This window comes from Manacus candei, unplaced genomic scaffold (genome assembly GCF_025592945.1).
Source record: "Manacus candei isolate 608988 ecotype Guabito, Panama unplaced genomic scaffold, ASM2559294v1 h1tg000365l, whole genome shotgun sequence".
Taxonomy (NCBI): domain Eukaryota; kingdom Metazoa; phylum Chordata; class Aves; order Passeriformes; family Pipridae; genus Manacus; species Manacus candei.
In genome coordinates, this window is record NW_026138413.1 from 1 (window position 1) to 25,995 (window position 25,995).

Genomic DNA, 25,995 nt, shown 5'->3' on the forward strand with positions numbered 1-25,995 from the left:
GATACCCCTCGTCCCCTCCCCTCACGGCCCCTCCCGCCCCCCCGTCCCCAGAGCGAGGAGCCCGAGGGCCGCAGTTACTCGACGCTCTCCACGGTGCGGGAGATCGAGACCCAGACGGACGTTCCGGCGGCCCCGCTGCTGCCGCCGCCGCCTCCCCCCGCCAAGGACGCCAAGGAGGAGGAGGAGGACGCGGGGGGGGCGGCGGGGGCGGCGGGGGGGACCCCATCAAGGCGGCCATGACCCACTTCGTGCAGGAGAACGGGATGCTCCAGGCCAAGCCCAGCACCACGGCATCTACATCAACGGCCGCGGCCACCTCGTGTGAGCCCGGCGGGGGCGGGGGGGCACCGGGGGGACACCGGGGGGACACCCGGGGGACACTCGAGGGACGCCCGACCCCCCCCTCCCCGCACCCCCCGCGCCCCCCCCCCCGCTGCTCCGGTCCCCGCGTGTCACCTGGTGTCACCTGGTGTCACCTGGTGTCACCCCGTGTCACCTGGTGTCACCTGGTGTCACCTCGCTGCTGGTGTCGGGTCAAGGACATTGGGTCCCCGAGTGTCACCTCCCTGCTGGCACAGCCTTGGGGGACATCACTGAGCTCCAGGATGGGCTCTGTCCCCAAGTGTCACCCCCCCTACTGGCACAGCCTTGGGGACATTGACGGTGTCCCAGGTGTCACCTCCCTGCTGGCCCAGCCTTGGGGACAGTGACGGTGTCCCAGGTGTCACCTCCCTGCTGGCACAGCCTTGGGGACAGTGACGGTGTCCCAGGTGTCACCTCCCTGCTGGCACAGCCCTGGGGACATCACTGAGCCCCAGGATGGGCTCTGTCCCCAAGTGTCACCTCCCTGTTGGTGATGTGGGGTCAGGGATGGGCTCCTGTCCCCACCTTGTCACCTCCCTGCTGGCACAACCTTGGGGACAGTGACAGTGTTCCAGGACACACTCTGGTCCCCCGGTGTCACCTCCCTGCTGGCACAGCCCTGGGGACATTGACAGTGTCCCAGGTGTCACCTCCCTGCTGGCGCAGCCCTGGGGACATCACTGAGCCCCAGGACACTCTCTGGTCCCCTGGTGTCACCTCCCTGCTGGCACAGGCTTGGGGACACACACAGTGCCCCCGGGACGGGCCTCGGTCCCCAAGTGTCACCTCCCTGCTGGTGATGTGGGGTCAGGGATGGGCTCCTGTCCCCACCTTGTCACCTCCCTGCTGGCACAGCCTTGGGGACGCGCACAGTGCCCCTGGGACAGGCTTCAGTCCCCAAGTGTCACCTCCCTGCTGGTGCAGGGTCAGGGGTGGGCTCTGGTCCCCCGGTGTCACCTCCCTGCTGGCCCAGCCTTGGGCACACACAGTGAGCTCCAGGACGAGCTCCGGTCCCCAGGTGTCACCTCCCTGCTGGCACAGGCTTGGGGACAGTGACAGTGTCCCAGGTGTCACCTCCCTGCTGGCACAGCCTTGGGGACACACAGTGAGCTCCAGGATGGGCTCTGGTCCCCGAGTGTCACCTCGCTGGTGATGTGGGGTCAGGGATGGGCTCCTGTCCCCACCTTGTCACCTCCCTGCTGGCACAACCTTGGGGACAGTGACAGTGTTCCAGGACACACTCTGGTCCCCAGGTGTCACCTCCCTGCTGGCACAGCCCTGGGGACATTGACAGTGTCCCAGGTGTCACCTCCCTGCTGGCACAGCCTTGGGGACATCACTGAGCCCCAGGACACTCTCTGGTCCCCTGGTGTCACCTCCCTGCTGGCACAGGCTTGTGGACACGCACGGTGCCCCCGGGACGGGCCTCGGTCCTCAAGTGTCACCTCCCTGTTGGTGATGGACTCCTGTCCCCACCTTGTCACCTCCCTGCTGGCACAACCTTGGGGACAGTGACGGTGTCCCAGGACACGCTCTGGTCCCCGAGTGTCACCTCCCTGTTGGCACAGCCCTGGGGACATTGACAGTGTCCCAAGTGTCCCCTCCCTGCTGGCCCAGCCCTGGGGACAGTGACAGTGTCCCAGGTGTCCCCTCCCTGCTGGCCCAGCCCTGGGGACACCCCCGAGCCCCCGGCCGGGCTCAGGTCCCCAAGTGTCCCCCCAAACCAGCACGAGGTGGGGACAGTGGCGGTGGCAGCAGCACCAAGGACCCCCCGGAGCCACCAGACCCCCCCTCGGGCACGGGGACCCTCCGGGGGGGCTCCCAAGGACATGGGGACCCCCCCAAGGTCAGCCAGGACCCCCCCCGGGCACGGGGACCCTCCGGGGGGGCTCCCAAGGACATGGGGACCCCCCCAAGGACAGCCAGGACCTCCTCCTGGACACGAGGACCCCCCAGGGACATGGGGACCCCCCCAAAGGACATGGGGACCCCCCCAAGGACAGCCAGGACCCCCCGGGGCACGGGGACCCTCAAGGACAACCAGGACCCCCAAAGGACAACCAGGACCTCCTCCTGGACATGGGGACTCCCCCCAAGGACACGGGGACCCCCCCCAAGGACAGCCAGGACCTCCTATGGGCACGGGGACCCCCAAGGACGTGGGGACCCCCCCAAAGAGAGCCAGGACCCCCTCCAGGACATGGGGACCCCAAAGGACACGGGGACCCCCCCAAGGACAACCAGGACCCCCCAAGGACAGCCAGGACCTCCTCCCGGGCACAGGGACCCCCCAAGGACATGAGGACCCCCCCCAAGGACATGAGGACCCCCACAAGGACAGCCAGGACCTCCTCCCAGGCACGGGGACCCCCCAAGGACAACCAGGACCCCCCAAGGACATGAGGACCCCCACAAGGACAGCCAGAACCTCCTCCCAGGCACGGGGACCCCCCAAGGACAACCAGGACCCCCCTCCCGGGCACGGGGAGACCCCCAAACACAGGGGGAGCCCCGAGGACAAGGGGACCCTCAAGGACACGGGGAGGACCCCCAAAACCATGGGGAGACCCCCAAAGACGGGAGGAGACCCCCAAGGACATGGGGGAATCCCCAAGAACATGGAGAGACCCCCAAGGACACGGGGAGACCCCCAAGGACAGGGGGAGACCCCCAAGGACACGGGGACTCAAGAACATGGGGACCCTCCCGGGCATGAGGACCCCCAAGGACAGGGGGCACCCCTGGACACGGGGAGACCCCCAAGGACACGGGGGAGACCCCAAGGACACAGGGGGAGACCCCAAGGACAGGGGGGGACCCCCAAGGACACGGGGGGAACCCCAAGGACAGGGGGAGACCCCAAAAAACGTGGGGAGACCCCCAAAGACACGGGGGGGGACCCCGAAGGACAGAGGGAGACCCCCAAGAACAGGGGGAGACCCCCAAGAACAGGGGGCACCCCTGGACACGGGAAGACCCCCAAGGACAGGGGGAGACCCCCAAGGACACGGGGACACCTCCAAGGACAGGGGGGGATCCCCAAGGACACTGGGAGACCCCCAAGGACAGGGGGCACCCCTGGACACGGGGAGACCCCCAAGAACAGGGGGAGACCCCAAAAAATCGTGGGGAGACCCCCAAGGACACGGGGACACCCCCAAGGACAGGCCGGGCCAGGAGCCCCCCCGGGGGTCGTTCCCCCCCCCCCCCCAAATCCCCCTTGGGACTCTGGTGGCACTTGGGGGGCTCGTGTCCCCCCCCTCCCGCCCCCCCCTCACCCCCGGCCCCCCCCAACCGACCTCGGCCCCCCCGGGGGTGGGTGGGGGGTCCCCGGGGCCGCTCGTGTACAGTCCGTGTATAGACGGGGGTCCCCCCGACCCCCCCCCCCGCTGTAAATAAACCCCCCCGCGGGCTCTGGGGACGAGTGGCAGTGTCGGGGACACCGGGGGGGACACGGGGGGGGACACGGGGGGGGACACGCGTGTGACAGTGTCGGGGACACCGGGGGGGACACCGGGGGGGATATGGGGGCAAGGAGGTGACATCGGGGGGGGACCGGGGGGACACCGGGGGGGACACACGCGTGTGACAGTGTTGGGGACACGGGGGGGGACACCGGGGGGGGCACGTGTGACAGTGTCAGGGACACCGGAGGGAACATTGGGGGGGACACCGGAGGGGACACCGGGGGGACACCAGGGGGCAAGGGAGGGACATCGGGGGGGGACACACACGCGTGTGACAGTGTTGGGGACACTGGGGGGGACACGGGGGGGACGTCGGGGGGGACACACGCGTGACAGTGTTGGGGACACCGGGGGGGACACCGGGGGGGACACGGGGACAAGGGGGTGACATCGGGGGGGGAACACGCGTGACAGTGTCGGGGACACCGGGGGGACATCGGGGGGGACACCAGGGGTGACACGGGGGCAAGGGGGTACACCGGGGGGGACACACACTCGTGACAGTGTCGGGGATACCGGGGGGGACATGGAGGGGACACCGGGGGGGGGACACACGTGTGACAGTGTTGGAGACACCGAGGGGGACACCGAGGGCAAGGGGGGACATCGGGTGGGGGACACGGGGGGGGGACACACGCGTGACAGTGTCGGGGACACCGGGGGGGACATCTGGGGGGACACACGGGCAAGGGGGGGACACGGGGAGGGGACACACGTGTGACGGTGTCGGGGACACCGGGGGGACACGGGGACAAGGGGGGGGGCCGGGGGGGCACGCGTGTAACAGTGCTGGGGACACGGGGGGGGGATACCGGGGGGACACGGGGACAAGGGGGGGGGACATCGGGGGGGGCCACCGGGGGGGGGACACGTGTGACGGTGTCGGGGACACCGGGGGGGACACAGGGGCAAGGGGGGGTCACCGGGAGGGGACACACGTGTGTGACACACGTGGCCAAGGGGAGGGACACCGGGGGGATACTGGGGTGGGGGGACACACGTGTGACACACGTGAGCAGGGGGAATCACACCGAGGGGGGGACACGAGTGTGACACACGTGGGCAAGGGGGGTCGCACCTTTGGGGGGGCACAGGGGAGCTCCCTCACGTGTGTGTGTGACCCCAAAGCCCCCAGACCTGTGACCCCACACGTGGGTGTGTCTGTGACCCCCAACACCCCAAACCCACAGTCCCACACGCGTGTGCGTGTGTCTGTGACCCCTAAGCATGTGATCCCACACGTGTGCATGTCTGTGACCCCTCATGACCCCAAACCCACGCTCCCACACGCGTGTGCGTGTGTCTGTGACCCCCCAAATGTGTGACCCCACATGTGTGTCTGCCCGTGACCCCAGAACACCCCCAAACCCATTGTCTCACACACGTGTCTGTGTCCCTGACCCCCAGCCCCTGCTCCCACACGCGTGTCCGTGCCCCTGACCCCCCACCACCCCCAACCCACGCTCCCACACGTGTGTCTGTGTCTGTGACCCCAAAGCCCTCCTCCCACACGTGTGCGTGTCCCTGACCCCAAACCTCTGCTCCCACATGTGTGTGCATGTCCCTGACCCCCAGCCCACTCTCCCACACGTGTCCGTGTCCCTGACCCCCCACCACCCCCAACCCACGCTCCCACACGCGTGTGCATGTCCCTGACCCCAAACCCCTGCTCCCACACGTGTGTGCATGTCCCTGACCCCCCACCACCCCCAGCCCACGCTCCCACACGCGTGTGCATGTCCCTGACCCCAAACCCCTGCTCCCACACGTGTGTGCATGTCCCTGACCCCCCACCACCCCCAGCCCACGCTCCCACACGCGTGTGCGTGTCCCTGACCCCCAGCCCACACTCCCACACGTGTCCATGTCTGTGACCCCAAACCCCTGCTCCCACACGTGTGTGTGTGTCCCTGACCCCCAGCCCACACTCCCACACGTGTGTGCATGTCCCTGACCCCAAACCCCTGCTCCCACACACATGTGCGTGTCCCTGACCCCCCACCACCCCCAACCCACGCTCCCACACGCGTGTCCATGCCCCTGACCCCCCAGCACCCCCAGCCCACACACGTGTGTGTGTCCCTGACCCCAAACCCCTCCTCCCACACACATGTCCGTGCCCCTGACCCCCAACCCCTGCTCCCACACACGTGTCCATGCCCCTTAACCCCCCAGCCCCCCCAGCCCACTCCCCCACACGCGTGTGCGCACGCGTGGCCGCCGCGCCCTCGCCCTGTGGTTTCGAGGGCCCCGGGGAGAGGAAGCGCCTCGGGCGCAGCCGCCCCTTTCCTGCCACCCCCGCGGGGCCGGGGCCCAGCACCCCCAGCACCCCCAGCACCCCCGGCACCCCCAGCGCCCTCCCGGTGCCCCCCCGGGTGCCCCCCCGGGCGGTGCCACCCCCGGTGCCCCCCATGTCGCGGGCGCTCAAGGCCCGGCAGCGGGCGAGGCGCAAGGGCGGGACCCGCCAGCGGGTTTTCGGCTGCGACCTCCGGGAGCACCTCGAGGGATCGGGGCAGGATGGTGAGTTTGGGGGGCAACGACCCCGCAACGACCCCCCCCCCGGCACCCCCCGGCACCCCCCGGCACCGCCTGGCACCCCCTGGTACCCCCTGGCACCTTTGGGGGCGGTTTGGGGGAGGTTTGGGGGAGTTTTGGGGGAAGGGGGGGTTGTGCCGGGCGGTTGCGTCACCGTCGCCCCGGGGAGGGGGGTCAGGAAGCGCCGGGGGATCTGCCGGGATTTGGGGGGGTCGGGGCCACAGCCCGGCTCCAATCTCGGGGGGACGGGGCGGGATTGGAGGGGACACGGGCCTGGGAATCTGGGGCTCCATCCCTGGGAATCTGGGGCTCCGTCCCTGGGAATTGGGGCTCCATCCTCGGGAATCTGGGGCTCCATCCCTGGGAATTGGGGCTCCATCCTCGGGAATCTGGGGCTCCATCCCTGGGGAATCAGTGGCCTCATTCCTGTGGTTCAGTGGCTCCATCCTTGGAATCTGGGGCTCCATCCCTGGGAATCTGGGGCTCCATCCCTGGGGAATCAGTGGCTCCATCCCTGGGGAATATGGGGCTCCATCCCTGGGGAATCAGTGGCTCCATCAGTGGCCTCATCCCCGGGGAATCTGGGGCTCCATCCCTGGGAATCAGTGGCCTCATCCATTGGGATTTGGTAATTCCATCCCTGTGGAATCAGTGGCTCCATCCCTGTGGAATCAGTGGCTCCATCCCTGGGGAATCTGTGGCTCCATCCCTGGGAATCTGTGGCTCCATCCCTGGGAATCAGTGGTTCCATCCTTGGAAATCTGGGGCTCCATCCCTGTGGAGTTGGTGGCTCCATCCCTGGGGAATCTGTGGTTCCATCCCTGGGAATCTGGGGCTCCATCCCTGGGAATTAGTGGCTCCATCCCTGTGGAATCAGTGGCTCCATCCCTGGGGAGTTGGTGATCCCATCCATTGGGATTTGGTGGCTCCATCTGTGGGGAATCTGGGGCTCCATCCCTGGGAATCTGGGGCTCCATCCCTGGGAATCTGGGGCTCCATCCTTGGGAATCAGTGGCCCCATCCCTGGGGAGTTGGTGACCCCATCCATTGGGATTTGGTGGCTCCATCCCTGGGGAATCAGTGACTCCATCCCTGGGAATCAGTGGCTCCATCCTTGGGAATCAGTGGCTCCAACCCTGGGAATCTGGGGCTCCATTCCTGGGAATCTGGGGCTCCATCCTTGGGAATCAGCGGCCTCATCCACTGGGATTAGGTGATTCCATCCCTGTGGAGTTGGTGGCTCCATCCATGGGAATTTGGGGGCTCCATCCATGGGAATTTGGGGGCTCCATCCTTGGAAATCTGGGGCTCCATCCCTGTGGAATCAGTGGCTCCATCCCTGGGGAGTTGGTGATCCCATCCATTGGGATTTGGTGGCTCCATCCTTGGGAATCTGGGGCTCCATCAGTGGCCTCATCCTTGGGGAATCTGGGGCTCCATTCCTGAGAATCTGGGGCTCCATCCTTGGGAATCTGGGGCTCCATCCTTCAGAGTCTGGGGCTCCATCCTTTGGAATCAGTGGCCCCATCCCTGGGGAGTTGGTTGACCCCATCCATTGGGATTTGGTGGCTCCATCCCTGGGGAATCAGTGACTCCATCCCTGGGAATCTGGGGCTCCATCCTTGGGAATCTGGGGCTCCATCCTTGGGAATCAGTGGCTCCATCCCTGGGAATCTGGGGCTCCATCCTTGGGAGTCTGGGGCTCCATCCCTGGGAATCTGGGGCTCCATCCTTTGGAATCAGTGGCCCCATCCCTGTGGAGTTGGTGACCCCATCCATTGGGATTTGGTGGCTCCATCCCTGGGGAATCAGTGGCCTCATCCCTGGGGAATCAGTGATCCCATCCATTGGGATTTGGTGGCTCCATCCCTGGGAATCAGTGATCCCATCCATTGGGATTTGGTGGCTCCATCCCTGGGAATCAGTGACCCCATCCATTGGGATTTGGTGATTCCATCCCTGGGGAATCAGTGACCCCATCCATTGGGATTTGGTGATTCCATCCCTGGGGAATCAGTGACCCCATCCATTGGGATTTGGTGATTCCATCCCTGGGAATCAGTGACCCCATCCATTGGGATTTGGGGGCTCCATCCCTGGGAATCAGTGACCCCATCCATTGGGATTTGGGGGCTCCATCCCTTGGGAATCAGTGGCCTCATCCCTGGGGATCCGTTCCCGCAGTGCCGCAGGTGCTCCGGAGCTGCTCGGAATTCGTGGAGCAGCACGGGGTGGTGGACGGGATCTACCGGCTCTCCGGGGTCTCCTCCAACATCCAACGGCTGCGGTGAGCGGGAACGGGATCGGGATCAGGGCGGGATGGGATGGGATGGGATGGGAGGGGATGGGATGGGAGGGGATGGGGTGGGATGGGATGGATGGGATGGGATTGATGGGATGGGATGGGATTGATGGGATGGGATGGGATGGGATTGATGGGATGGGATGGGATGGGATGGGATGGGATTGATGGGATGGGGTGGGATGGGATTGATGGGATGGGATGGGATGGGATTGATGGGATGGGATGGGATGGGATGGATGGGATGGGATGGGATGGGATGGGATTGATGGGATGGGATGGGATGGGGTGGGATGGATGGGATGGGGTGGGATGGAGAGAACAGGGATGGGTCCCAGGACGTATCCCCTATATCCCAAATATCCCAAATATCCCCTATCCCCTATATCCCAAATATCCCATATCCCATTTCCAGGCAGGAATTCGAGGCCAGGGGGGTCCCGGAGCTGTCCCGGGACATATCCCCTATATCCCAAATATCCCATCTCCCCTATATCCCAAATATCCCATATCCCCTATATCCCAAATATCCCATATCCCATATCCCCTATATCCCAAATATCCCATATCCCAATCCCAGGCAGGAATTCGAGGCCAGGGGTGTCCTGGAGCTGTCCCGGGACATCTCCCCTATATCCCAAATATCCCCTATTCCCATTTCCAGGCAGGAATTTGAGGCCGGGGGGGTCCCGGAGCTGTCCCAGGACATATCCCCTATATCCCAAATATCCCATATCCCCTATATCCCAAATATCCCATATCCCATATCCCCTATATCCCATATCCCAATCCCAGGCAGGAATTCAAGGCTGGGGGGGTCCCGGAGCTGTCCCGGGACATCTCCCCTATATCCCAAATATCCCATATCCCCTATATCCCAAATATCCCATATCCCCTATATCCCAAATATCCCCTATTCCCATTTCCAGACAGGAATTCGAGGCCGGGGGGGTCCCGGAGCTGTCCCGGGACATATCCCCTATATCCCAAATATCCCATATCCCCTATATCCCATATCCCATATCCCCTATATCCCAAATATCCCATATCCCAATCCCAGGCAGGAATTTGAGGCCGGGGGTGTCCTGGAGCTGTCCCGGGACATATCCCCTATATCCCAAATATCCCATATCCCCTATATCCCAAATATCCCATATCCCCTATATCCCAAATATCCCATATCCCCTATATCCCAAATATCCCCTATTCCCATTTCCAGACAGGAATTCGAGGCCGGGGGTGTCCCGGAGCTGTCCCGGGACATCTCCCCTATATCCCAAACATCCCCTATCCCAATCCCAGGCAGGAATTCGAGGCCGGGGGGGTCCCGGAGCTGTCCCGGGACATTTACCTGCAGGACGTTCACTGCGTGAGCTCCCTGGCCAAGGCCTATTGCCGGGAGCTGCCCAACCCCCTGCTCACCTACCAGCTCTACGACAAGTTTGCCGTGAGTGCCACCCCCCAGAGCGTCCCCAGAGTGTCCCCAAGTGTCCCCTGAGTGTCCCCAACCCCGCTGTCCCCCCCCCAGGACGCCGTGGCCACGCAGACGGAGGAGGCGCGGCTGGTGAAGATCCGGGACGTGCTCAAGGAGCTGCCGGCGCCGCACTACAGGTGACACGGGGGGTCCCCCGGGTCCCTCACGGGGTCCCCGTGTCCCCTCGGGCCCTCACGGTGTCCCCGTGTCCCCTTGGGCCCTCACAGTGTCCCCATGTCCCCTCGGGACCTCACGGTGTCCCCTTGGTCCTTCATGGTGTCCCCGTATCCTGTCCCTCCCTCACGGTGTCCCCATGTCCCCTTGGGCCCTCATGGTGGCCCCATGTCCTGTCCCTCCCTCACAGGGTCCCCTCAGTCCCTCACAGTGTCCCCATGTCCCCCCGGGCCCTCACGGTGTCCCCATGTCCCCTCGGGCCCTCATGGTGTCCCCTTGGTCCCTCACGGTGTCCCCATGTCCCCTTGGGCCCTCATGGTGGCCCCATGTCCTGTCCCTCCCTCACAGGGTCCCCTCAGTCCCTCACAGTGTCCCCCCGGGCCCTCATGGTGTCCCCATGTCCCCTTGGTCCCTCACGGTGTCCCCATGTCCCTTTGGGCCCTCACGGTGTCCCCATGTCCCCTTGGGCCCTCATGGTGTCCTCTTGGGCCCTCACGGTGTCCCCATGTCCCCTTGGGCCCTCATGGTGGCCCCATGTCCTGTCCCTCCCTCACGGTGTCCCCGAGTCCCCTGGGTCCCTGACAATGTCCCCATGTCCCCTCGGGTCCTCACAGTGTCCCTCCGGGCCCTCACGGTGTCCCCATGTCCCCCCGGGCCCTCACAGTGTCCCCATGTCCCCTCGGGCCCTCACGGTGTCCCCCCAGTCCCTGATGGTGTCCCCGGTCCGATGGTGTCCCCCTGGGGTGGTGGCTGTCCCCTGAGCTGTCCCTGGTCTCTGGTGGTGTCCCCATAAGAGGGTGACTGTCCGCTGGCAGTGTCCCCGCGGGGGTGGTGGCTGTCCCCTGAGCTGTCCCTCACAGTGTCCCCTGGGGTGGTGGCTGTCCCCTGACGGTGTCCCCGGTCCCTGAGGGTGTCCCCCTGGGGTGGTGGCTGTCCCCCGAGCTGTCCCCCATGGGGGTGGCTGTCCCCCGAGCTGTCCCCCGAGCTGTCCCCCGGGCTGTCCCCTGAGCTGTCCCCTGAGCTGTCCCCCGAGCTGTCCCTGGGGTCATGGCTGTCCCCCGAGCTGTCCCCCAAGCTGTCCCCGATCTGTCCCCGCGGGGGTGGCTGTCCCCCGAGCTGTCCCCTGAGCTGTCCCCCGAGCTGTCCCCCATGGTGGTGGCTGTCCCCTGAACTGTCCCTGAGCTGTCCCCTGAGCTGTCCCCGAGCTGTCCCCGCGGGGGTGGCTGTCCCCCGAGCTGTCCCCTGAGCTGTCCCCTTGGTGGTGGCTGTCCCCCAAGCTGTCCCCCGAGCTGTCCCCTCAGCTGTCCCCCGAGCTGTCCCCCGAGCTGTCCCCCGAGCTGTCCCCCGAGCTGTCCCCTCAGCTGTCCCCCAAGCTGTCCCCCGGGCTGTCCCCCGAGCTGTCCCCCGAGCTGTTCCCCGAGCTGTCCCCCGAGCTGTCCCCGAGCTGTCCCCGTGTCCCCAGGACTCTGGAGTTCCTGATGCGGCACCTGGTGCGGCTGGCGGGGCACAGCGCCCGCACCAACATGCACGCCCGGAACCTGGCCATCGTCTGGGCGCCCAACCTGCTGCGGTGAGGGGGCACCCCGGCCCCAAAGTCCCCTCCATCCCAGCCCCCCGGCCCCAAAGTCCCCTCCAGCCCAGCCCCCCGGCCCCAAAGTCCCCTCCATCCCAGCCCCCCGGCCCCAAAGTCCCCTCCATCCCAGCCCCCCGGCCCCAAAGTCCCCTCCATCCCAGCACCCCGGCCCCAAAGTTCCCTCCATCCCAGCGCCCCGGCCCCAAAGTCCCCTCCATCCCAGCCCCCCGGCCCCAAAGTCCCCTCCAGCCCAGCCCCCCGGCCCCAAAGTCCCCTCCATCCCAGCACCCCGGCCCCAAAGTTCCCTCCATCCCAGCGCCCCGGCCCTAACACCCCCCTGATCCCATCCCCTCTCCCCGATGTCCCTGTCCCTGCCATCCCCCTGTCCCCAATGTCCCTGTCCGTACCATCCCTGTCCCCAACACCCCTCTGACCCTGTCCCCCTGTCCCCATTGTCCCTGTCCCTGCCATCCCTGTCCCCAACACCCCCCCGACTCCATCCCCCTCTCCCCGATGTCCCTGTCCCTGCCATCCCTGTCCCTGCCATCCCTGTCCGGAACGTCCCTGTCCCCAATGTCCCTGTCCCTGACATCCCTGTCCCCACCCCCCCTGTCCCAGAGTCCCCCGAAGTCCCCCCTTGTCCCCCTCAGAGGTGACCCCGGGTACCCCCTCATGTCCCCCCCCCCCCCCGAGGTGACCCCAATTGTCCCCCTGTGCCCCCCTCACCCCGAGGTGACCCCAATTGTCCCCCCGTGTCCCCCTCATCCCGAGGTGACCCCAATTGTCCCCCCGTGTCCCCCTCATCCCGAGGTGACCCCAATTATCCTCTCATGTCCCCCTCACCCTGAGGTGCCCCCCCCCGAGTGTCCCCCCATGTCCTCCTGTGTCCCCCCCACCCCGAGGTGACCCCAATTGTCCCCCCGTGTCCCCCTCACCCCGAGGTGACCCCAATTATCCTCTCGTGTTCCCCCCACCCCGAGGTGACCCCGAGTGTCCCCCCATGTCCTCCTGTGTCCCCCCCGCCCAGAGGTGACCCCGGGTGCCCCCTCATGCCCCCCCACGTCCCCCCATGTCCTCCTATGTCCCCCCCACCTCAAGGTGACCCCGGGTGCCCCTCCCTCACCCCAAGGTGACCTCAATTGTCCCCCCGTGTCCCCCCCGCCCCGAGGTGACCCCGAGTGCCCCCCCTCACCCCGAGGTGCCCCCGAGGTGCCCCCCTGACCCCGAGCGCCCCCCCTGACCCTGAGGTGACCCCGAGGTGACCCCGAGGTGCCCCCCGTGCCCCCCGTGCCCCCCAGCTCCCGGGACCTGGAGGCGGTGGGGCTGAACGGCACCGCGGCCTTCCTGGAGGTTCGGGTCCAGTCCATCGTCGTCGAGTTCATCCTCACCCACGTCGAGCAGCTCTTCGGGGACGCCCCCCTGGCAGGTACCCCCAAAACCCACCCCGGGACCCCCAAAACCCACCCCGGGACCCCCAAAACCCACCCCGGGACACCCCGGACACACCCAGGGACCCCCAAAACCCACCCCGGGACCCCCAAAACCCACCCCGGGACCCCCGGACCTGTCCAGGGACCCCTCAGACCCACCCAGGGACCCCCAAAACCCACCCCGGGACCCCCAAAACCCACCCTGGGACACCCCGCACCCAGGTACCCCCAAAACCCACCCCGGAACCCCCAAAACCCACCCTGAGACACCCCGGACCCACCCAGGGACCCTCAAAACCCACCCCGGGACCCCCCGTACACACCCCGGGACCCCCCGGACACACCCAGGGACCCCCAAAACCCACCCCGGGACCCTCAAAACCCACCCCGGGACCCCCAAAACCCACCCCGGGACCCCCGGACCTGTCCAGGGACCCCTCAGACCCACCCAGGGACCCCCCGGACCTGCCCAGGGACCCCTCAGACCCACCCAGGGACCCCCAACACCCACCCCGGGACCCCCGGACCTGTCCAGGGACCCCTCAGACCCGCCCAGGGACCCCCCGGACCTGCCCAGGGACCCCCAAAACCCACCCCGGGACCCCCGGACCTGCCCGGGGACCCCCCAGACCCACCCCGGGACCCCCAAAACCCACCCCGGGACCCCCCGTACACACCCAGGGACCCCCCGGAAACACCCAGGTACCCCCAAAACCCACCCCGGGACACCCCGGACCTGCCCAGGGACCCCCAAAACCCACCCCGGGACCCCCGGACCTGTCCAGGGACCCCTCAGACCCACACAGGGACCCCCCGGACCTGCCCAGGGACCCCCCGGACCCACCCAGGGACCCCCAAAACCCACCCCGGGACACCCCGGACCTGCCCAGAGACCCCTCAGACCCGCCCAGGGACCCCCAAAACCCGCCCAGGGACCACCAAAACCCACCCAGGGACACCCTGGACCTGCCCAGGGACCCCCAAAACCCACCCAGGGACCCCTCAGACCCACCCAGGGACACCCCAGACCTGCCCAGGGACCCCCCCGGAATCTGTGCAGGGACCCCTAAAACCCACCCTGGGACCCCCAGCACCCACCCAGGGACCCGGGGTGACATGGGGGGTCCTGAGGTGACCCTGAGGGTCCCGGGGTGACACAGACGGTCCTGGGGTGACATTGGGGGTCCCGGTGGGACACTGGGGGTCCTGAGGTGACCCTGGGGGTCCTGAGGTGACACTGGGGGTGCCAGGGTGACACTGGGGGTCCCGGGGTGACCCTGGGGGTCCTGGGGTGACATGGGGGATCCTGAGGTGACCCTGGGGGTCCCGGGTGACATTGGGGGTCCCGGGTGACCCTGAGGGTCCCGGTGTGACACTGCGGGTGCTGGGGTGACATGGGGGGTCCTGGGGTAACCCTGAGGGTCCCGGGGTGACCCTGGGGGTCCTGGGGTGACATGGAGGGTCCCGGGGTGACCCTGAGGTGACCCTTGGGGTCCCGAGGTGACATGGGGGTTCCTGAGGTGGTCCTGAAGGTCCCTGGGTGACACTGGGGGTCCTGGGGTGACACTGGGGGTCCCGGGGTGACATGGGGGGTCCCGAGGTGACCCTGGGGGTCCTGGGGTGACATGGAGGGTCCTGGGGTGACACTGGGGGTCCTGGTGGGACACTGAGGGTCCTGGGGTGACATTGGGGGTCCCGAGGTGACCCTGGGGGTCCTGGGGTGACCTTGAGGTGACCCTGGGGGTCCCGGGGTGACACTGGAGGTCCCCGGGTGACCCTGGGGGTCCCGGGGTGACCCTGAGGGGGTCCCGAGGTGACCCCGCTCCCCCCCTCCCTCCCCCCGTAGGTTGGGGGTCCCCCCGCCTGTCGCTGCCCCTGCCCGGGGGGTCCCCAAACCCGCCCCCCCTGCACGTGCCGGGCACGCTGAGCCAGGGGGACGGACCCCCCCAGATGCGGCCCTACCACACCATCATCGACCTGGCCGAGCACAGGTACGGCCGGGGGGGCACGGGGGGGCACGGGGGGGCACGGGGGAGCACGGGGGGGGCACCAGGGGGGCACCGGGGGGGTACGGGGGGGCACGGGGGGGGGTACAGGTGAGCCAAGGTGGGCACGGCCCCGGTGAGCCCCCCCGGGCACACACGAGCCCGGGATGTGGGAAGGGGGGAGTGTGTGTGGGGGGGGGGGGGCGTGCCCAGGTGTGCCCAGGTGTGCCCAGGTGCCCCCAGGTGTGTCCAGGTGTGCCCAGGTGTGCCCAGGTGGCCTCAGGTGGGCTGAAGTGCCCTCGTGTCCCCCCAGGTGCTCCCAGTTGCCCCCAGGTGTGCCAGTTGCCCCTAGTTGCCCCACATTGTGCCCAGGTGCCCCCAGGTACCCCCAGGTGTCCCCAGGTGTGCCCAGGTGTGTCCAGGTGGGCTCAGGTGTGCCCAGGTGTGCCCAGGTGGGCTCAGGTGCCCTCGTGTCCCCCCAGGTGCTCCCAGTTGCCCCCAGGTGTGCCAGTTGCCCCTAGTTGCCCCACATTGTGCCCAGGTGCCCCCAGGTACCCCCAGGTGTCCCCAGGTGTGCCCAGGTGTGTCCAGGTGAGCTCAGGTGTGCCCAGGTGTGCCCAGGTGGGCTCAGGTGCCCTCGTGTCCCCCCAGGTGCTCCCAGTTGCCCCCAGGTGTGCCAGTTGCCCCTAGTTGCCCCAAGTTGTGCCCAGTTGCCCTCAGGTACCCCCAGGTGTGCCCAGGTGCCCCCAGTTGCCCCCAGATTCCCCCCCCCCCAGTTGCCCCCAGGTGTGCCCAGGTATGTCCAGGTTTGCCCAGTTGCCCCCAGATGCCCCCAGTTGCCCCCAGGTGTATCCAGGTGTGCCCAGGTGCCCCCAGGTGTGCCCGGTATGCCAGGTGTGCCCAGGTGTGCCCAGTTGTCCCCAGGTGCCCCCAGGTGTGCCCAAGGGCCCCCAGGTCCCCCCAGGTGCCCCCAGGTGCGCCCAGGTGTGCCCAAGTGCCCCCAGGTGTGCCCAGGTGTGCCAGGTGTGCCCAGGTGCCATCAGTTGCCCCCAGGTCCCTCCAGTTGCCCCCAGATGACCCCAGATACCCTCAGTTGTGCCCAAGTGCCCCCAGATCTCCCCAGTTGTGCCCAAGTGCCCCCAGGTCCCCCCAGGGGCCCCCAGGTGTGCCAGGTGCCCCCAGGTGCCCCCAGGTGTGCCAGCTGTGCCAGCTGTGCCCCCCCCCAGGAGGAAGGGCTCCCTGAAGGCCAAGAAGTGGAGATCCATCTTCCACCTGGGCCGCTCGGGCCACGAGGCCAAGAGGAAACCGGGCAAGGCCGAGGAGAGAGGTGGGAATTCCCGGGAATTCTGGGGAATTTTGGGTCCCCAAATCCCCCCCGGTGTCCCCAAATCCCCCCTGCTGACCCCAAATCTCACCTGGTGTCCCCAAATCCCCCCCGGTGATCCCAAATCCCCCCCGGTGACCCCAAATCCCCCCCAGTGACCCCAAATCCCCCCCGGTGTCCCCAAATCCCCCTTGGTGACCCCAAATCTCCCCTGGTGACCCCAAATCCCCCCTGCTGACCCCAAATCCCCTCCAGTGTCCCCAAATCTCACACGGTGTCCCCAAACCCCCTCTGGTGACCCCAAATCCCCCCCAGTGTCCCCAAATCCTCCCTGGGACCCCAAATCCCCCCCGGTGACCCCAAATCTCACCCAGTGACCCCAAATCCCCCCCAGTGACCCCAAATCCTCCCTGGGACCCCAAATCCCCCCCGGTGACCCCAAATCTCACCCAGTGTCCCCAAATCCCCCCCGCTGTCCCCAAAAACCCCCCAGTGACCCCAAATCCCCCCTGGTGACCCCAAATGCCCCCTGGTGACCCCAAATCCGACCTGGTGTCCCCCCCGGTGACCCCAAATCCCCCCCAATGTCCCCAAATTCCCCCCGGTGACCCCAAATCCCCCCTGGTGACCCCAAATCACCCCTGTGACCCCAAATCCCCCCTGGTGACCCCAAATCCCCCCCGGTGTCCCCAAATCCCACTGGTGACCCCAAATCCCCCGGTGTCCCCGTTCCCGGTGCCAGAGGAGAAGGGGTCGAAGGTTCCCCTGCGCCCGGCCAAGAGCATGGACTCGCTGAGCTCCTCAGGTGGGGGGAAATCCTGGGAATTGGGGGATTCCCATTCCCATTCCCATTCCTTGTCCCTGTTCCTGTTCCTTTCTCCATCCCATTCTTGTTCCCTGTCCCTGGTCCTTTGTCCCCTGTTCCTTGTCCTTTGTCCCTTCTCCCTGACCCTTTCCCCATCCCATTCCCATTTCCATTCCCATTCCCATTCCCATTCCCATTCCCATTCCCATTCCCATTCCCTGTCCCTGTCCCTGTCCCTTTCTCCATCCCATTCTTGTTGCCTGTCCCTGGTCCTTTGCCCCCTGTCCCTGGTCCTGTCCCTGCTCCTTGTCCTTTGTCCCCATTCCCTGTCCCTCACCCCATTCCCATTCCCTGTCCCTGTTCCTGTCCCTTTCCCCATCCCATTCCCTGTCCCTTGTCCTGTCCCCTGTCCCTCTCCCTGTCCCCATCCCTTTCTACATCCCATTCCCATTCCCATTCCCATTCCCTGTCCTTTGTTTCCTGTCCCCTGACCCTCGTCCTTTGTCCCTCACCCCATTCCCATTCCCTGTCCCTGCTCCTGTCCCCGTCCCTTTCTCCATCCCATTCCCATTCCCTGTCCCTTGTCCTTTGTCCCTTGTCCCTCTCCCTGTCCCTGTCCCTTTCTACATCCCCATTCTCATTCCCATTCCCATTCCCATTCCCATTCCCATTCCCTGTCCCTGTCCCTGTCCCTGTCCCTGTCCCTGTCCCTGTCCCTTTCTCCATCCCATTCCCGTTCCCATTCCCTGTCCCTTGTCCTTTGTTCCCCATCCCATTCCCTGTCCCTGAAGGGGGATTGGAGGAATTGGGCAGGGATGGGATGGGATGGGATGGGATGGGATGGGATGGGGATGGGATGGGATGGGATTGATGGGATTGATGGGATAGGATGGGATGGGATGGGATGGGATGGGATGGGATGGGATGGGATGGGATGGGATGGGATGGGATGGGATTGATGGGATTGATGGGATAGGATGGGATGGGATGGGATGGGATGGGATGGGATGGGATGGGATGGGATGGGATGGGATGGGATTGATGGGATGGGATGGGATGGGATGGGATGGGATTGATGGGATGGGATGGGATGGGATGGGATGGGATGGGATGGGATGGGATGGGATGGGATTGATGGGATGGGATTGATGGGGTGGGATGGGATTGATGGGATGGGATGAGTGGGATGAGATGGGCCCCTGACACCGGACACTGGGATCCCTCCAAACCCTCTCCTGGCCCCTGGAATCCCCCTGGACCCTCCCCCAGCCCCTCCAGCCCCCAACCCTCCCCCCTGACCCCCCCACCCGTGCTGACCCCCCCTCCCGCACAGCCCCCCCGGGGAAGGTCCCGCAGCGCCAGCAGAGCCTCGACCCCCCGGAATCCCCCCCGGAATCCCCCCCGGGACCCCCCCCGGAGCCGCAGGAACCCCCGCGGGACCCCAAATCGGAGCCCACGACCCCCAGAGCCCCCCGGGGGGGGCCGGGGGGGTCTCCCAGGGGGGTTCGCCGGGCCGAGAAGTGCGCGGGGCTTCACATCTCGGGACCCTTCTCGGTCACCGTCCCCCTGCACGTCACCTCCAACCTGTCCCGCCTCACCCGGGGGCTGCCCTGCCCCCTCCTGCTCCGGGACACCCCCGGCACCCCCCCGGGACCCCCCCGCGACCCCCGGGGCAGCCCCGGGGAGAGGAGGAGCCGAGGGGATGAGGGGACCCCCCCGGGACCCCCCCGCGACCCCCGGGGCAGCCCCGGGGAGAGGAGGAGCCGAGAGGATGAGGGGACCCCCCCGAGAACCCCCCGCGACCCCCGGAGAGGCAGCGGGGAGAGGAGGAGCCGAGGGGATGAGGGGACCCCCCCGGGACCCCCCCGCGACCCCCGGAGAGGCAGCGGTGAGAGGGGGGATCGGGGGTTTGGGGGGATGGGGGGATGGGGGGAGGGACCCCCCCCGGGCCCCCCAGAGCCGCAGTGGTGAGAGGGGGTGGAGAGAATCCCAGGACCCCCCTGGGACCCCTCTGGGACCCCCCGGGACCCCCCGGGACCCCCAGAGCCACAGTGGTGAGAGGGGGGGCCGAGAGACCCCCGGGACACCCCCGGGACCCCCCCGGGCCCCCCAGAGCCGCAGTGGTGAGAGGGGGTGGAGAGAATCCCAGGACCCCCCTGGGACCCCTCTGGGACCCCCCGGGACCCCCCGGGACCCCTAGAGACGCAGCGGTGAGAGGGAGGTGGGGAGACCCCCGGGACCCTCCCGAGACCCCCCCGGGACCCCCTCGGGACCCCCAGAGCCACAGCGGTAACAGCGGGGGTGGGGAGACCTCCGAGACCCCCCCGGGACCCCCCGGGACCCCCAGAGCCACAGCAGTAACAGGGGGGACCGAAAGACCCCGGGACCCCCCGGGACCCCCCCCAGACCCTCAGCGATGAGAACGGGGGGCCCGGGGGGGATGGTGGGACCCCCCCCCCCTCGGGCCGGAACGGGGATCAAACCCCCCCTTGTTCCCCCCCCCCTCCCCAAAACCCAGGGGACGCGGAGGAGCCGCGGCTCTCCCGGGAGCTCCGGGATTCCTTCGCCTTCCTGGATCATCCCGAGGAAATCTGGGATGCGACCCCCGGGACGGGGGAAGGGACCCCCGGGAGCGGAGCTGAGACCCCCGGGATGCGGGAAGGGACCCCCGGGATGAGCCCCGAGGGGGTCCCGGCCCCGGAGGAGGGGCTGGAGAGCGGGATGATGGATGTGAGATCCCGGCGGGATTCCCGGGATTTGGGGATTGCCGGGATTTGGGGGCGGGAAGGGAGGGAGGGAGGGAAGGGGGAGGGGTCTGGGAGAGGGGGGAGAGGGGTGGGATGGGATGGGATGGGATTTGGGATGGGAGGGGATGGGATGGGATGGGATGGGATTTGGGATGGGATGGGATGGGATGGGATGGGATGGGATGGATGGGATGGGATGGGAAGGGATGGGATGGGATGGGATGGGATGGGATGGGATGGGATGGGATGGGATGGGATGGGATGGGATGGGATGGGATGGGATGGAGAATTCAGGGATGGGATGGGATGGGATGGGATGGAGGGCACAGGGACAGGATGTGAATGGGGAGCTCCAGACGGGATGGAGGGGCTGCAGTGGGGCTGGAGGGGCTCATTCCCATTCTACCCCCATTCCCATTCCATTCCCATCCCCATCCCCATTCCCATTCCCCTTCCCCTTCCCCTTCCCCTTCCCCTTCCCCTTCCCCTTCCCCTTCCCCTTCCCCTTCCCCTTCCCCATCCCCATCCCCATTCCCATTCCATCCCCATCCCCATCCCTTTCCCCATTCCCATTTCCCTTCCCCTTCCCCTTCCCATTCCCATTCCCATCCCCATCCCCATCCCCTTCCCCATCCTTATCCCCATCCCCATCCCCATTCCCATCCCCATTCCCATTCTACCCCTATCCCCATTCCCATCCCCATCCCCATTCCCCCCCCACCCCCCCATCCCATTCCCATTCCCACCCCCATTCCCATCCCCTTCCCCCCCCATCCCCACCCCCCCATTCCCATCCCCACCCCCCTCCCATTCCCATCCTGTTCCCGTTCCCTTCCCAGCCCGTGGATCCTGCCCCGTCCAGTCCCTGTGGATCCCTTTCCATGGAGGAAAGCACTTCCCGGGCCCTGGACGAGCTTTCCCTCCTCGCCCCCCGCGCCGACCCCGAGTCCCCGTTCCTGAGCGGCCCCGACCAGCTCCAACCCCCCCGAGGGGCTTCCCGGGACACCCCCGGGGGGCCCACGGATATCCCAGATATCCCGGATATCCCACAGATCCCGGAGATCCCACAGATCCCACAGATCCCGGAGATCCCGGAGATCCCACAGATCCCAGAGATTCCAGAGATTCCAGAGATCCCACAGATCCCAGAGATCCCACAGATCCCGGAGATCCCACAGATCCCACAGATCCCAGAAATCCCAGAGATCCCGGAGATCCCAGAGATCCCACAGACCCCACAGATCCCAGAGATCCTGGAGATCCTGGAGATCCCGGAGATCCCACAGATCCTGGAGATCCCAGAGATCCCACAAACCCCACAGACCCCACAGATCCCGGAGATCCCACAGACCCCACAGATCCCAGAGATCCTGGAGATCCCACAGATCCCACAGATCCCAGAGTTCCCGGAGATCCCACAGACCCCACAGACCCCACAGACCCCACAGATCCCGGAGATCCCGGATATCCCGGAGACCCCACAGACCCCGGAGATCCCCGAGGTCCCGGCCCCGGACCCTCCCCGGGCGGCGGATCCTGGAGGGGAGGGGAACCCCCCCAGGGACCCCCCCGGGGGTGGGGGGCGAGGGGAGGGGGCTGCGGGGGGAACTTCCACCCCCGGGTCGCCCCCAGACCCCCCCGGGACGCGGGAGGAGCCCCCCCGGGGGGGCGAACCCCAAATTTTAAGGGGGTCCCCGGCGGAGGAGCCCCCCCGGGAGCCCCCAATTCCCGGGAATGTCCCCGAGGGTCCCCCCGGGGTCCCCCCGAGCTCTCCCTCCCTCCGGAGCTCCGCGGGGCCCCCCCCCAAAATCCCCGGAGCCCGGGGGGGACGAGACCCCCAAAAACCTGGAGCTGATCCGACATGAGCCCCCCCAAAAACCTGGAGCGGGTCCAAAGTGAGCCCCCAAAAAACCTGGATCTGATCCAACGTGAGCCCCCCAAAAACCTGGATCTGATCCAACGTGAGCCCCCCAAAAACCTGGAGCGGGCCCAGGATGAGCCCCCCAAAAACCTGGAGCTGATCCGACATGAGCCCCCCAAAAACCTGGAGCTGAGTCAGTGCGAGCCCCTCAAAAACCTGGAGCTGATCCAAGACGAGCCCCCCAAAATCCAGAGCCCCCCAGACCCCCGGAGCTGATCCGGGACGAGCCCCCCAAAAACCCGGGGCTGAGCCAGGACGAGCCCCCCCAAAACCTGGCTCTGATCCGCGGGGACCCGCCCGAACCCCCGGAGACCCCCAAACCCCTGGATCTGATCCACGGGGACCCCCCCCGTCCCCCCGGAGCCCCCCAAACCCCTGAACTCCAGCCAGGATGAGACCCCCAAACCTCTGGATCCCCTCCAGGATGAGCCCCCCAGATCCCTGGATCTGATCCATGGGGACCCCCCCAAACCCTTGGATCTGACCCATGGGGACCCCCCCAAACTCCTGGAGACCCCCAAACCCTTGGATCTGATCCATGGGGTCTCCCCGGAGCCCCCCAACCCCCCGGTTCTTCCCCCCGGTGCCCCCCAAGAGCCCCCCCGGTGCCCCCCCGGATCTGCCCCATGAGGACCCCCCCAACCCCCTGGATCTGTTCCATGGGGACGCCCCCGTCCCCCCGGAGACCCCCAACCCCCTGAATTCCAGTCAGGATGAGCCCCCCAAATCCCTGGATTTGCCCCATGGGGACCCCCCCCAAACTCCTGGAGACCCCCCAAACCCCCGGATTCCAGCCAGGATGAACCCCCCGGACCCCCGGATCTGATCCATGGAGACCCCCCCGTCCCCCTGAAGCCCCCAGCCCCCTGGATCTGATCCACGGGGACCCCCTAAAACCCCCAGAGACCCCCAACCCCCCGGATCTGATCCATGGGGACCCCCCCGTGCCCCCGGCGCCCCCCCGGTGCCCCCCGGGCGGTGCCCGCGCCCACCTGAGCCCCCTCCCCGGGCGGGTCCATCGCGCCCGCTCCGTGCCCGTCGTGCCCCCCAAGCCCCAATTCGCCCGCGCCCCCCCGGGACCCCCCCCCGGGACCCCCCCAAACCCCCCCGGGACCCCCAAATCCGGCGAGGGGGGACCCCCAGAGCCCCCCCAGGGCTCTGCCCTTCCAGAGGGCCCCGGTGCGCCCCCGGAGACCCCCCCAGTTATTTGGGGACCCCCGAGGGGGGGGGACGGTGAAGGGGCGGGAATGGTCCCATCCCCCCCCCCAAAAATAATTAATAATAAATAAAAAATAAACGAGATGATGATTCCGTGCGAGAGATGTCGTTTATTTAACTTTATATAGATTTAATATAAATTAGTATAGTATTAATTATATAAATATAATTATAAATATATAATAATATATATATTATATGTATTACATATATTATATATATAATATATAATATATAATATATAATATATAATATATAATATATAATATATAATATATAACATAAAATATATAACATAAAATATAAATATATAATAATATATTTATATAATATGTAAATATATAAATTTTTACATATAAAATACATATTATACGTATAAATATATAATATAAAAATACAATATAGGTATTTATATATAATATATAAATATTATATTATAATTATTATATAATATATAATTATAAATATAAAATAATATATATTATATAGATTAAATATAAGTATATAATATATATAAAAATTTATTATATGTATTTATTTATAATATATAAACATTATATTATTATATATTATATTATATATATAATTATTAATATAAAATAATATATATTATATATTATACATATTATATATAAATATATAATATATATAAAGTATCTGATATATATTTATATATTATATATAAATCTATAATTATATGTATAATATAGAATAATATACGATATTAAATATTTATATTATTATATCCTTTATATATAGTATATATAATTATATATTTATAATTATATATTTTATATAATATTTATATATTTATATATTATTTAAATACTTAGAAGTAAATATAATAAATATATAAATATTTTACATAAATATATAAATGTATACTTATATCTATTATATTTACATATTTATTAATGCATAATATTATAACTACATAAATAAATATACTTATATATAAATATAAGTATATATTTATAGTTTGTATATTTATATACATGAGGACATGGGGATTTGGGGACATTGGGATATAGGGACATGGGGAATTTGGGATATTGAGGATTTGGGGATATTTGGATATTGGGACATGGGGAATTTGAGATATTGGGGACATTGGGATGTGGGGACACGGGGATGTGGGGACACGGGGACATTGTGATTTGGGGACAGGGGGATATCGGGGACATTGGGATGGGGGACACGGGGACATGGGGACAAGGGGATATGGGGGCAGGGGGACATTTGGACATGGGGATTTGGGGACATTGGGACACAGGGGACACAGGGCCAAGGAGACATTGGGACATGGGGATATGGGGATTTGAGGACATGGGGATTTGGGGACACGGGGACATTGGGATGTGGGGACAGGTGGATATGGGGATACTGGGACACTGAGACATTGGGGACGTGGGGCTATGGGGACATGGGGATATGGGGACATGGGGACATTGGGTATGGGGACATGGGGACAAGGGGATATGGGGATATGGGGACATGGGGACATTGGGTATGGGGACATGGGGACAAGGGGATATGGGGATAGGTGAATATGGGGATAGTGGGACACTGAGGCATTGGGGACATGGGGATATGGGGACACAGGGACAGGGGGACGTGGGGATATGTGGTCACTGGGGACACGGGCCCAGGGGGACATTGGCACACCAATAAAGACAGGCCTTTGTTTATATGGACGCCATCTTGGGCACAACATGGCGGCGCCCTCAGCGGCCTCAGGGTGTGCTGGGGAGGGGGCTTCCAAAGCAGCCCCTCGACCCAGTTCGGGGGGTCCGGGCAGGGCGGAGGGTCTCCCGCGCCGTGGGGTGGTCGGGAGGGGTGGGCTGCTCCTCGTGTGCCGGGTCTGAGCCCTGAGGGGGGGCCGCCCTCTTCCAAAATGGCGCCGCCCTCACTCAAGATGGCGACGGGCGGAAGCGCCGCGCTTCGCCGTCTAAGATGGCCCCACGCACTAAGATGGCGCCCGCTTGAGGGGGCGCCGTGCCCTCAGTCAAGATGGCGGCGCGCAGCGCCCCTACTCAAAATGGCGGGACACCGCCCGCTGCGAGCGGCCGCCGCGACGGGCCACCGGCCGCCACAGCCGGTCGGTGAAGCGGCGCAGCGGCCACCGCGATGCGACAGCGACGCGCCAGCGGCCAGGGCGGCAGCGCTGCGGCCACCGCGGCGGGGCGGCGCCATCCTGGGCAGGGTGAGGGCGCGCGGTGCCCGCAGCCAAGATGGCGGCGGGCGCCGTTTCCCCCTATGCCCAAGATGGCGGCGCGAAGCCGCGCGGGGGGCGGGAGAGGCGGCGGCTTCCGCCCGGCGCCAAGATGGCGGCGCGGCGGCGCCCGTGCGCATGTGCGGGGCCCATGGCGAGACAAGGGGCCGAGCGCGCGCAGGGCCCGAGGCCGAGAGGTACCGGGGGGGCCTGAGGGGCCCGGGGGGGCCCGCGGGGAGAACCCCCCTCGAACGGGGGTCGCCGCCGGACGGGGGGACCCCCCCCCCGACCGCCCCCCCATTTCCCCGCCCCGGAGGCGCGGTGGCCGCGGGTGGGGGGGGGGGGAGGGGGAGTGGGGGGAGAGTGGGGGAGGGGCGCGGGTGTCACTCACAGACACCCCCCCCCCGGGAAGGGGGGAGGGGCGCGGGTCCCTCGGGGGGTGGGGGGGGTGAGGGGGGTGTCACC

At 65.1% G+C, this 25,995-nt stretch overlaps 2 protein-coding genes across 2 annotated transcripts; both read left to right on the forward strand.

The window, feature by feature from the left end:
• Window positions 1–51: 51 nt before the first annotated feature.
• On the forward strand, window positions 52–3,759 carry LOC127465325 (basic salivary proline-rich protein 1-like; the record flags this gene model as incomplete). Its single annotated transcript, XM_051775787.1, has 6 exons — window positions 52–189; window positions 255–321; window positions 1,405–1,430; window positions 1,617–1,665; window positions 2,007–2,209; window positions 2,281–3,759. Coding segments are annotated over 6 exons (969 nt in total), but the record flags the coding sequence as incomplete, so codon positions are not given.
• A 2,389-nt stretch (window positions 3,760–6,148) lies between these two features.
• Window positions 6,149–22,283, forward strand: LOC127465324 (rho GTPase-activating protein 30-like). Its single transcript, XM_051775786.1, has 14 exons — window positions 6,149–6,350; window positions 8,550–8,652; window positions 9,970–10,114; window positions 10,196–10,278; window positions 11,778–11,885; window positions 13,187–13,314; window positions 15,165–15,309; window positions 16,530–16,630; window positions 17,370–17,432; window positions 18,766–19,018; window positions 19,178–19,320; window positions 19,951–20,162; window positions 21,019–22,074; window positions 22,273–22,283. Exons 1-13 carry the CDS (start codon window positions 6,242–6,244, stop codon window positions 22,042–22,044), a joined length of 2,619 nt encoding a protein of 872 aa, XP_051631746.1. The 5' UTR covers window positions 6,149–6,241; the 3' UTR covers window positions 22,045–22,074; window positions 22,273–22,283.
• The last annotated feature ends 3,712 nt before the right edge of the window (window positions 22,284–25,995 follow it).

Bases quoted from the DNA above. Each gene is read 5' to 3' on its own strand.
- LOC127465324 (XM_051775786.1), top strand. From the start codon at position 6,242: ATGTCGCGGGCGCTCAAGGCCCGGCAGCGGGCGAGGCGCAAGGGCGGG. The intron at 10,115-10,195 runs GTGAGTGCCACC...TCCCCCCCCCAG, and splicing joins AGCTCTACGACAAGTTTGCC to GACGCCGTGGCCACGCAGAC. The intron at 20,163-21,018 runs GTGAGATCCCGG...TTCCCTTCCCAG, and splicing joins TGGAGAGCGGGATGATGGAT to CCCGTGGATCCTGCCCCGTC.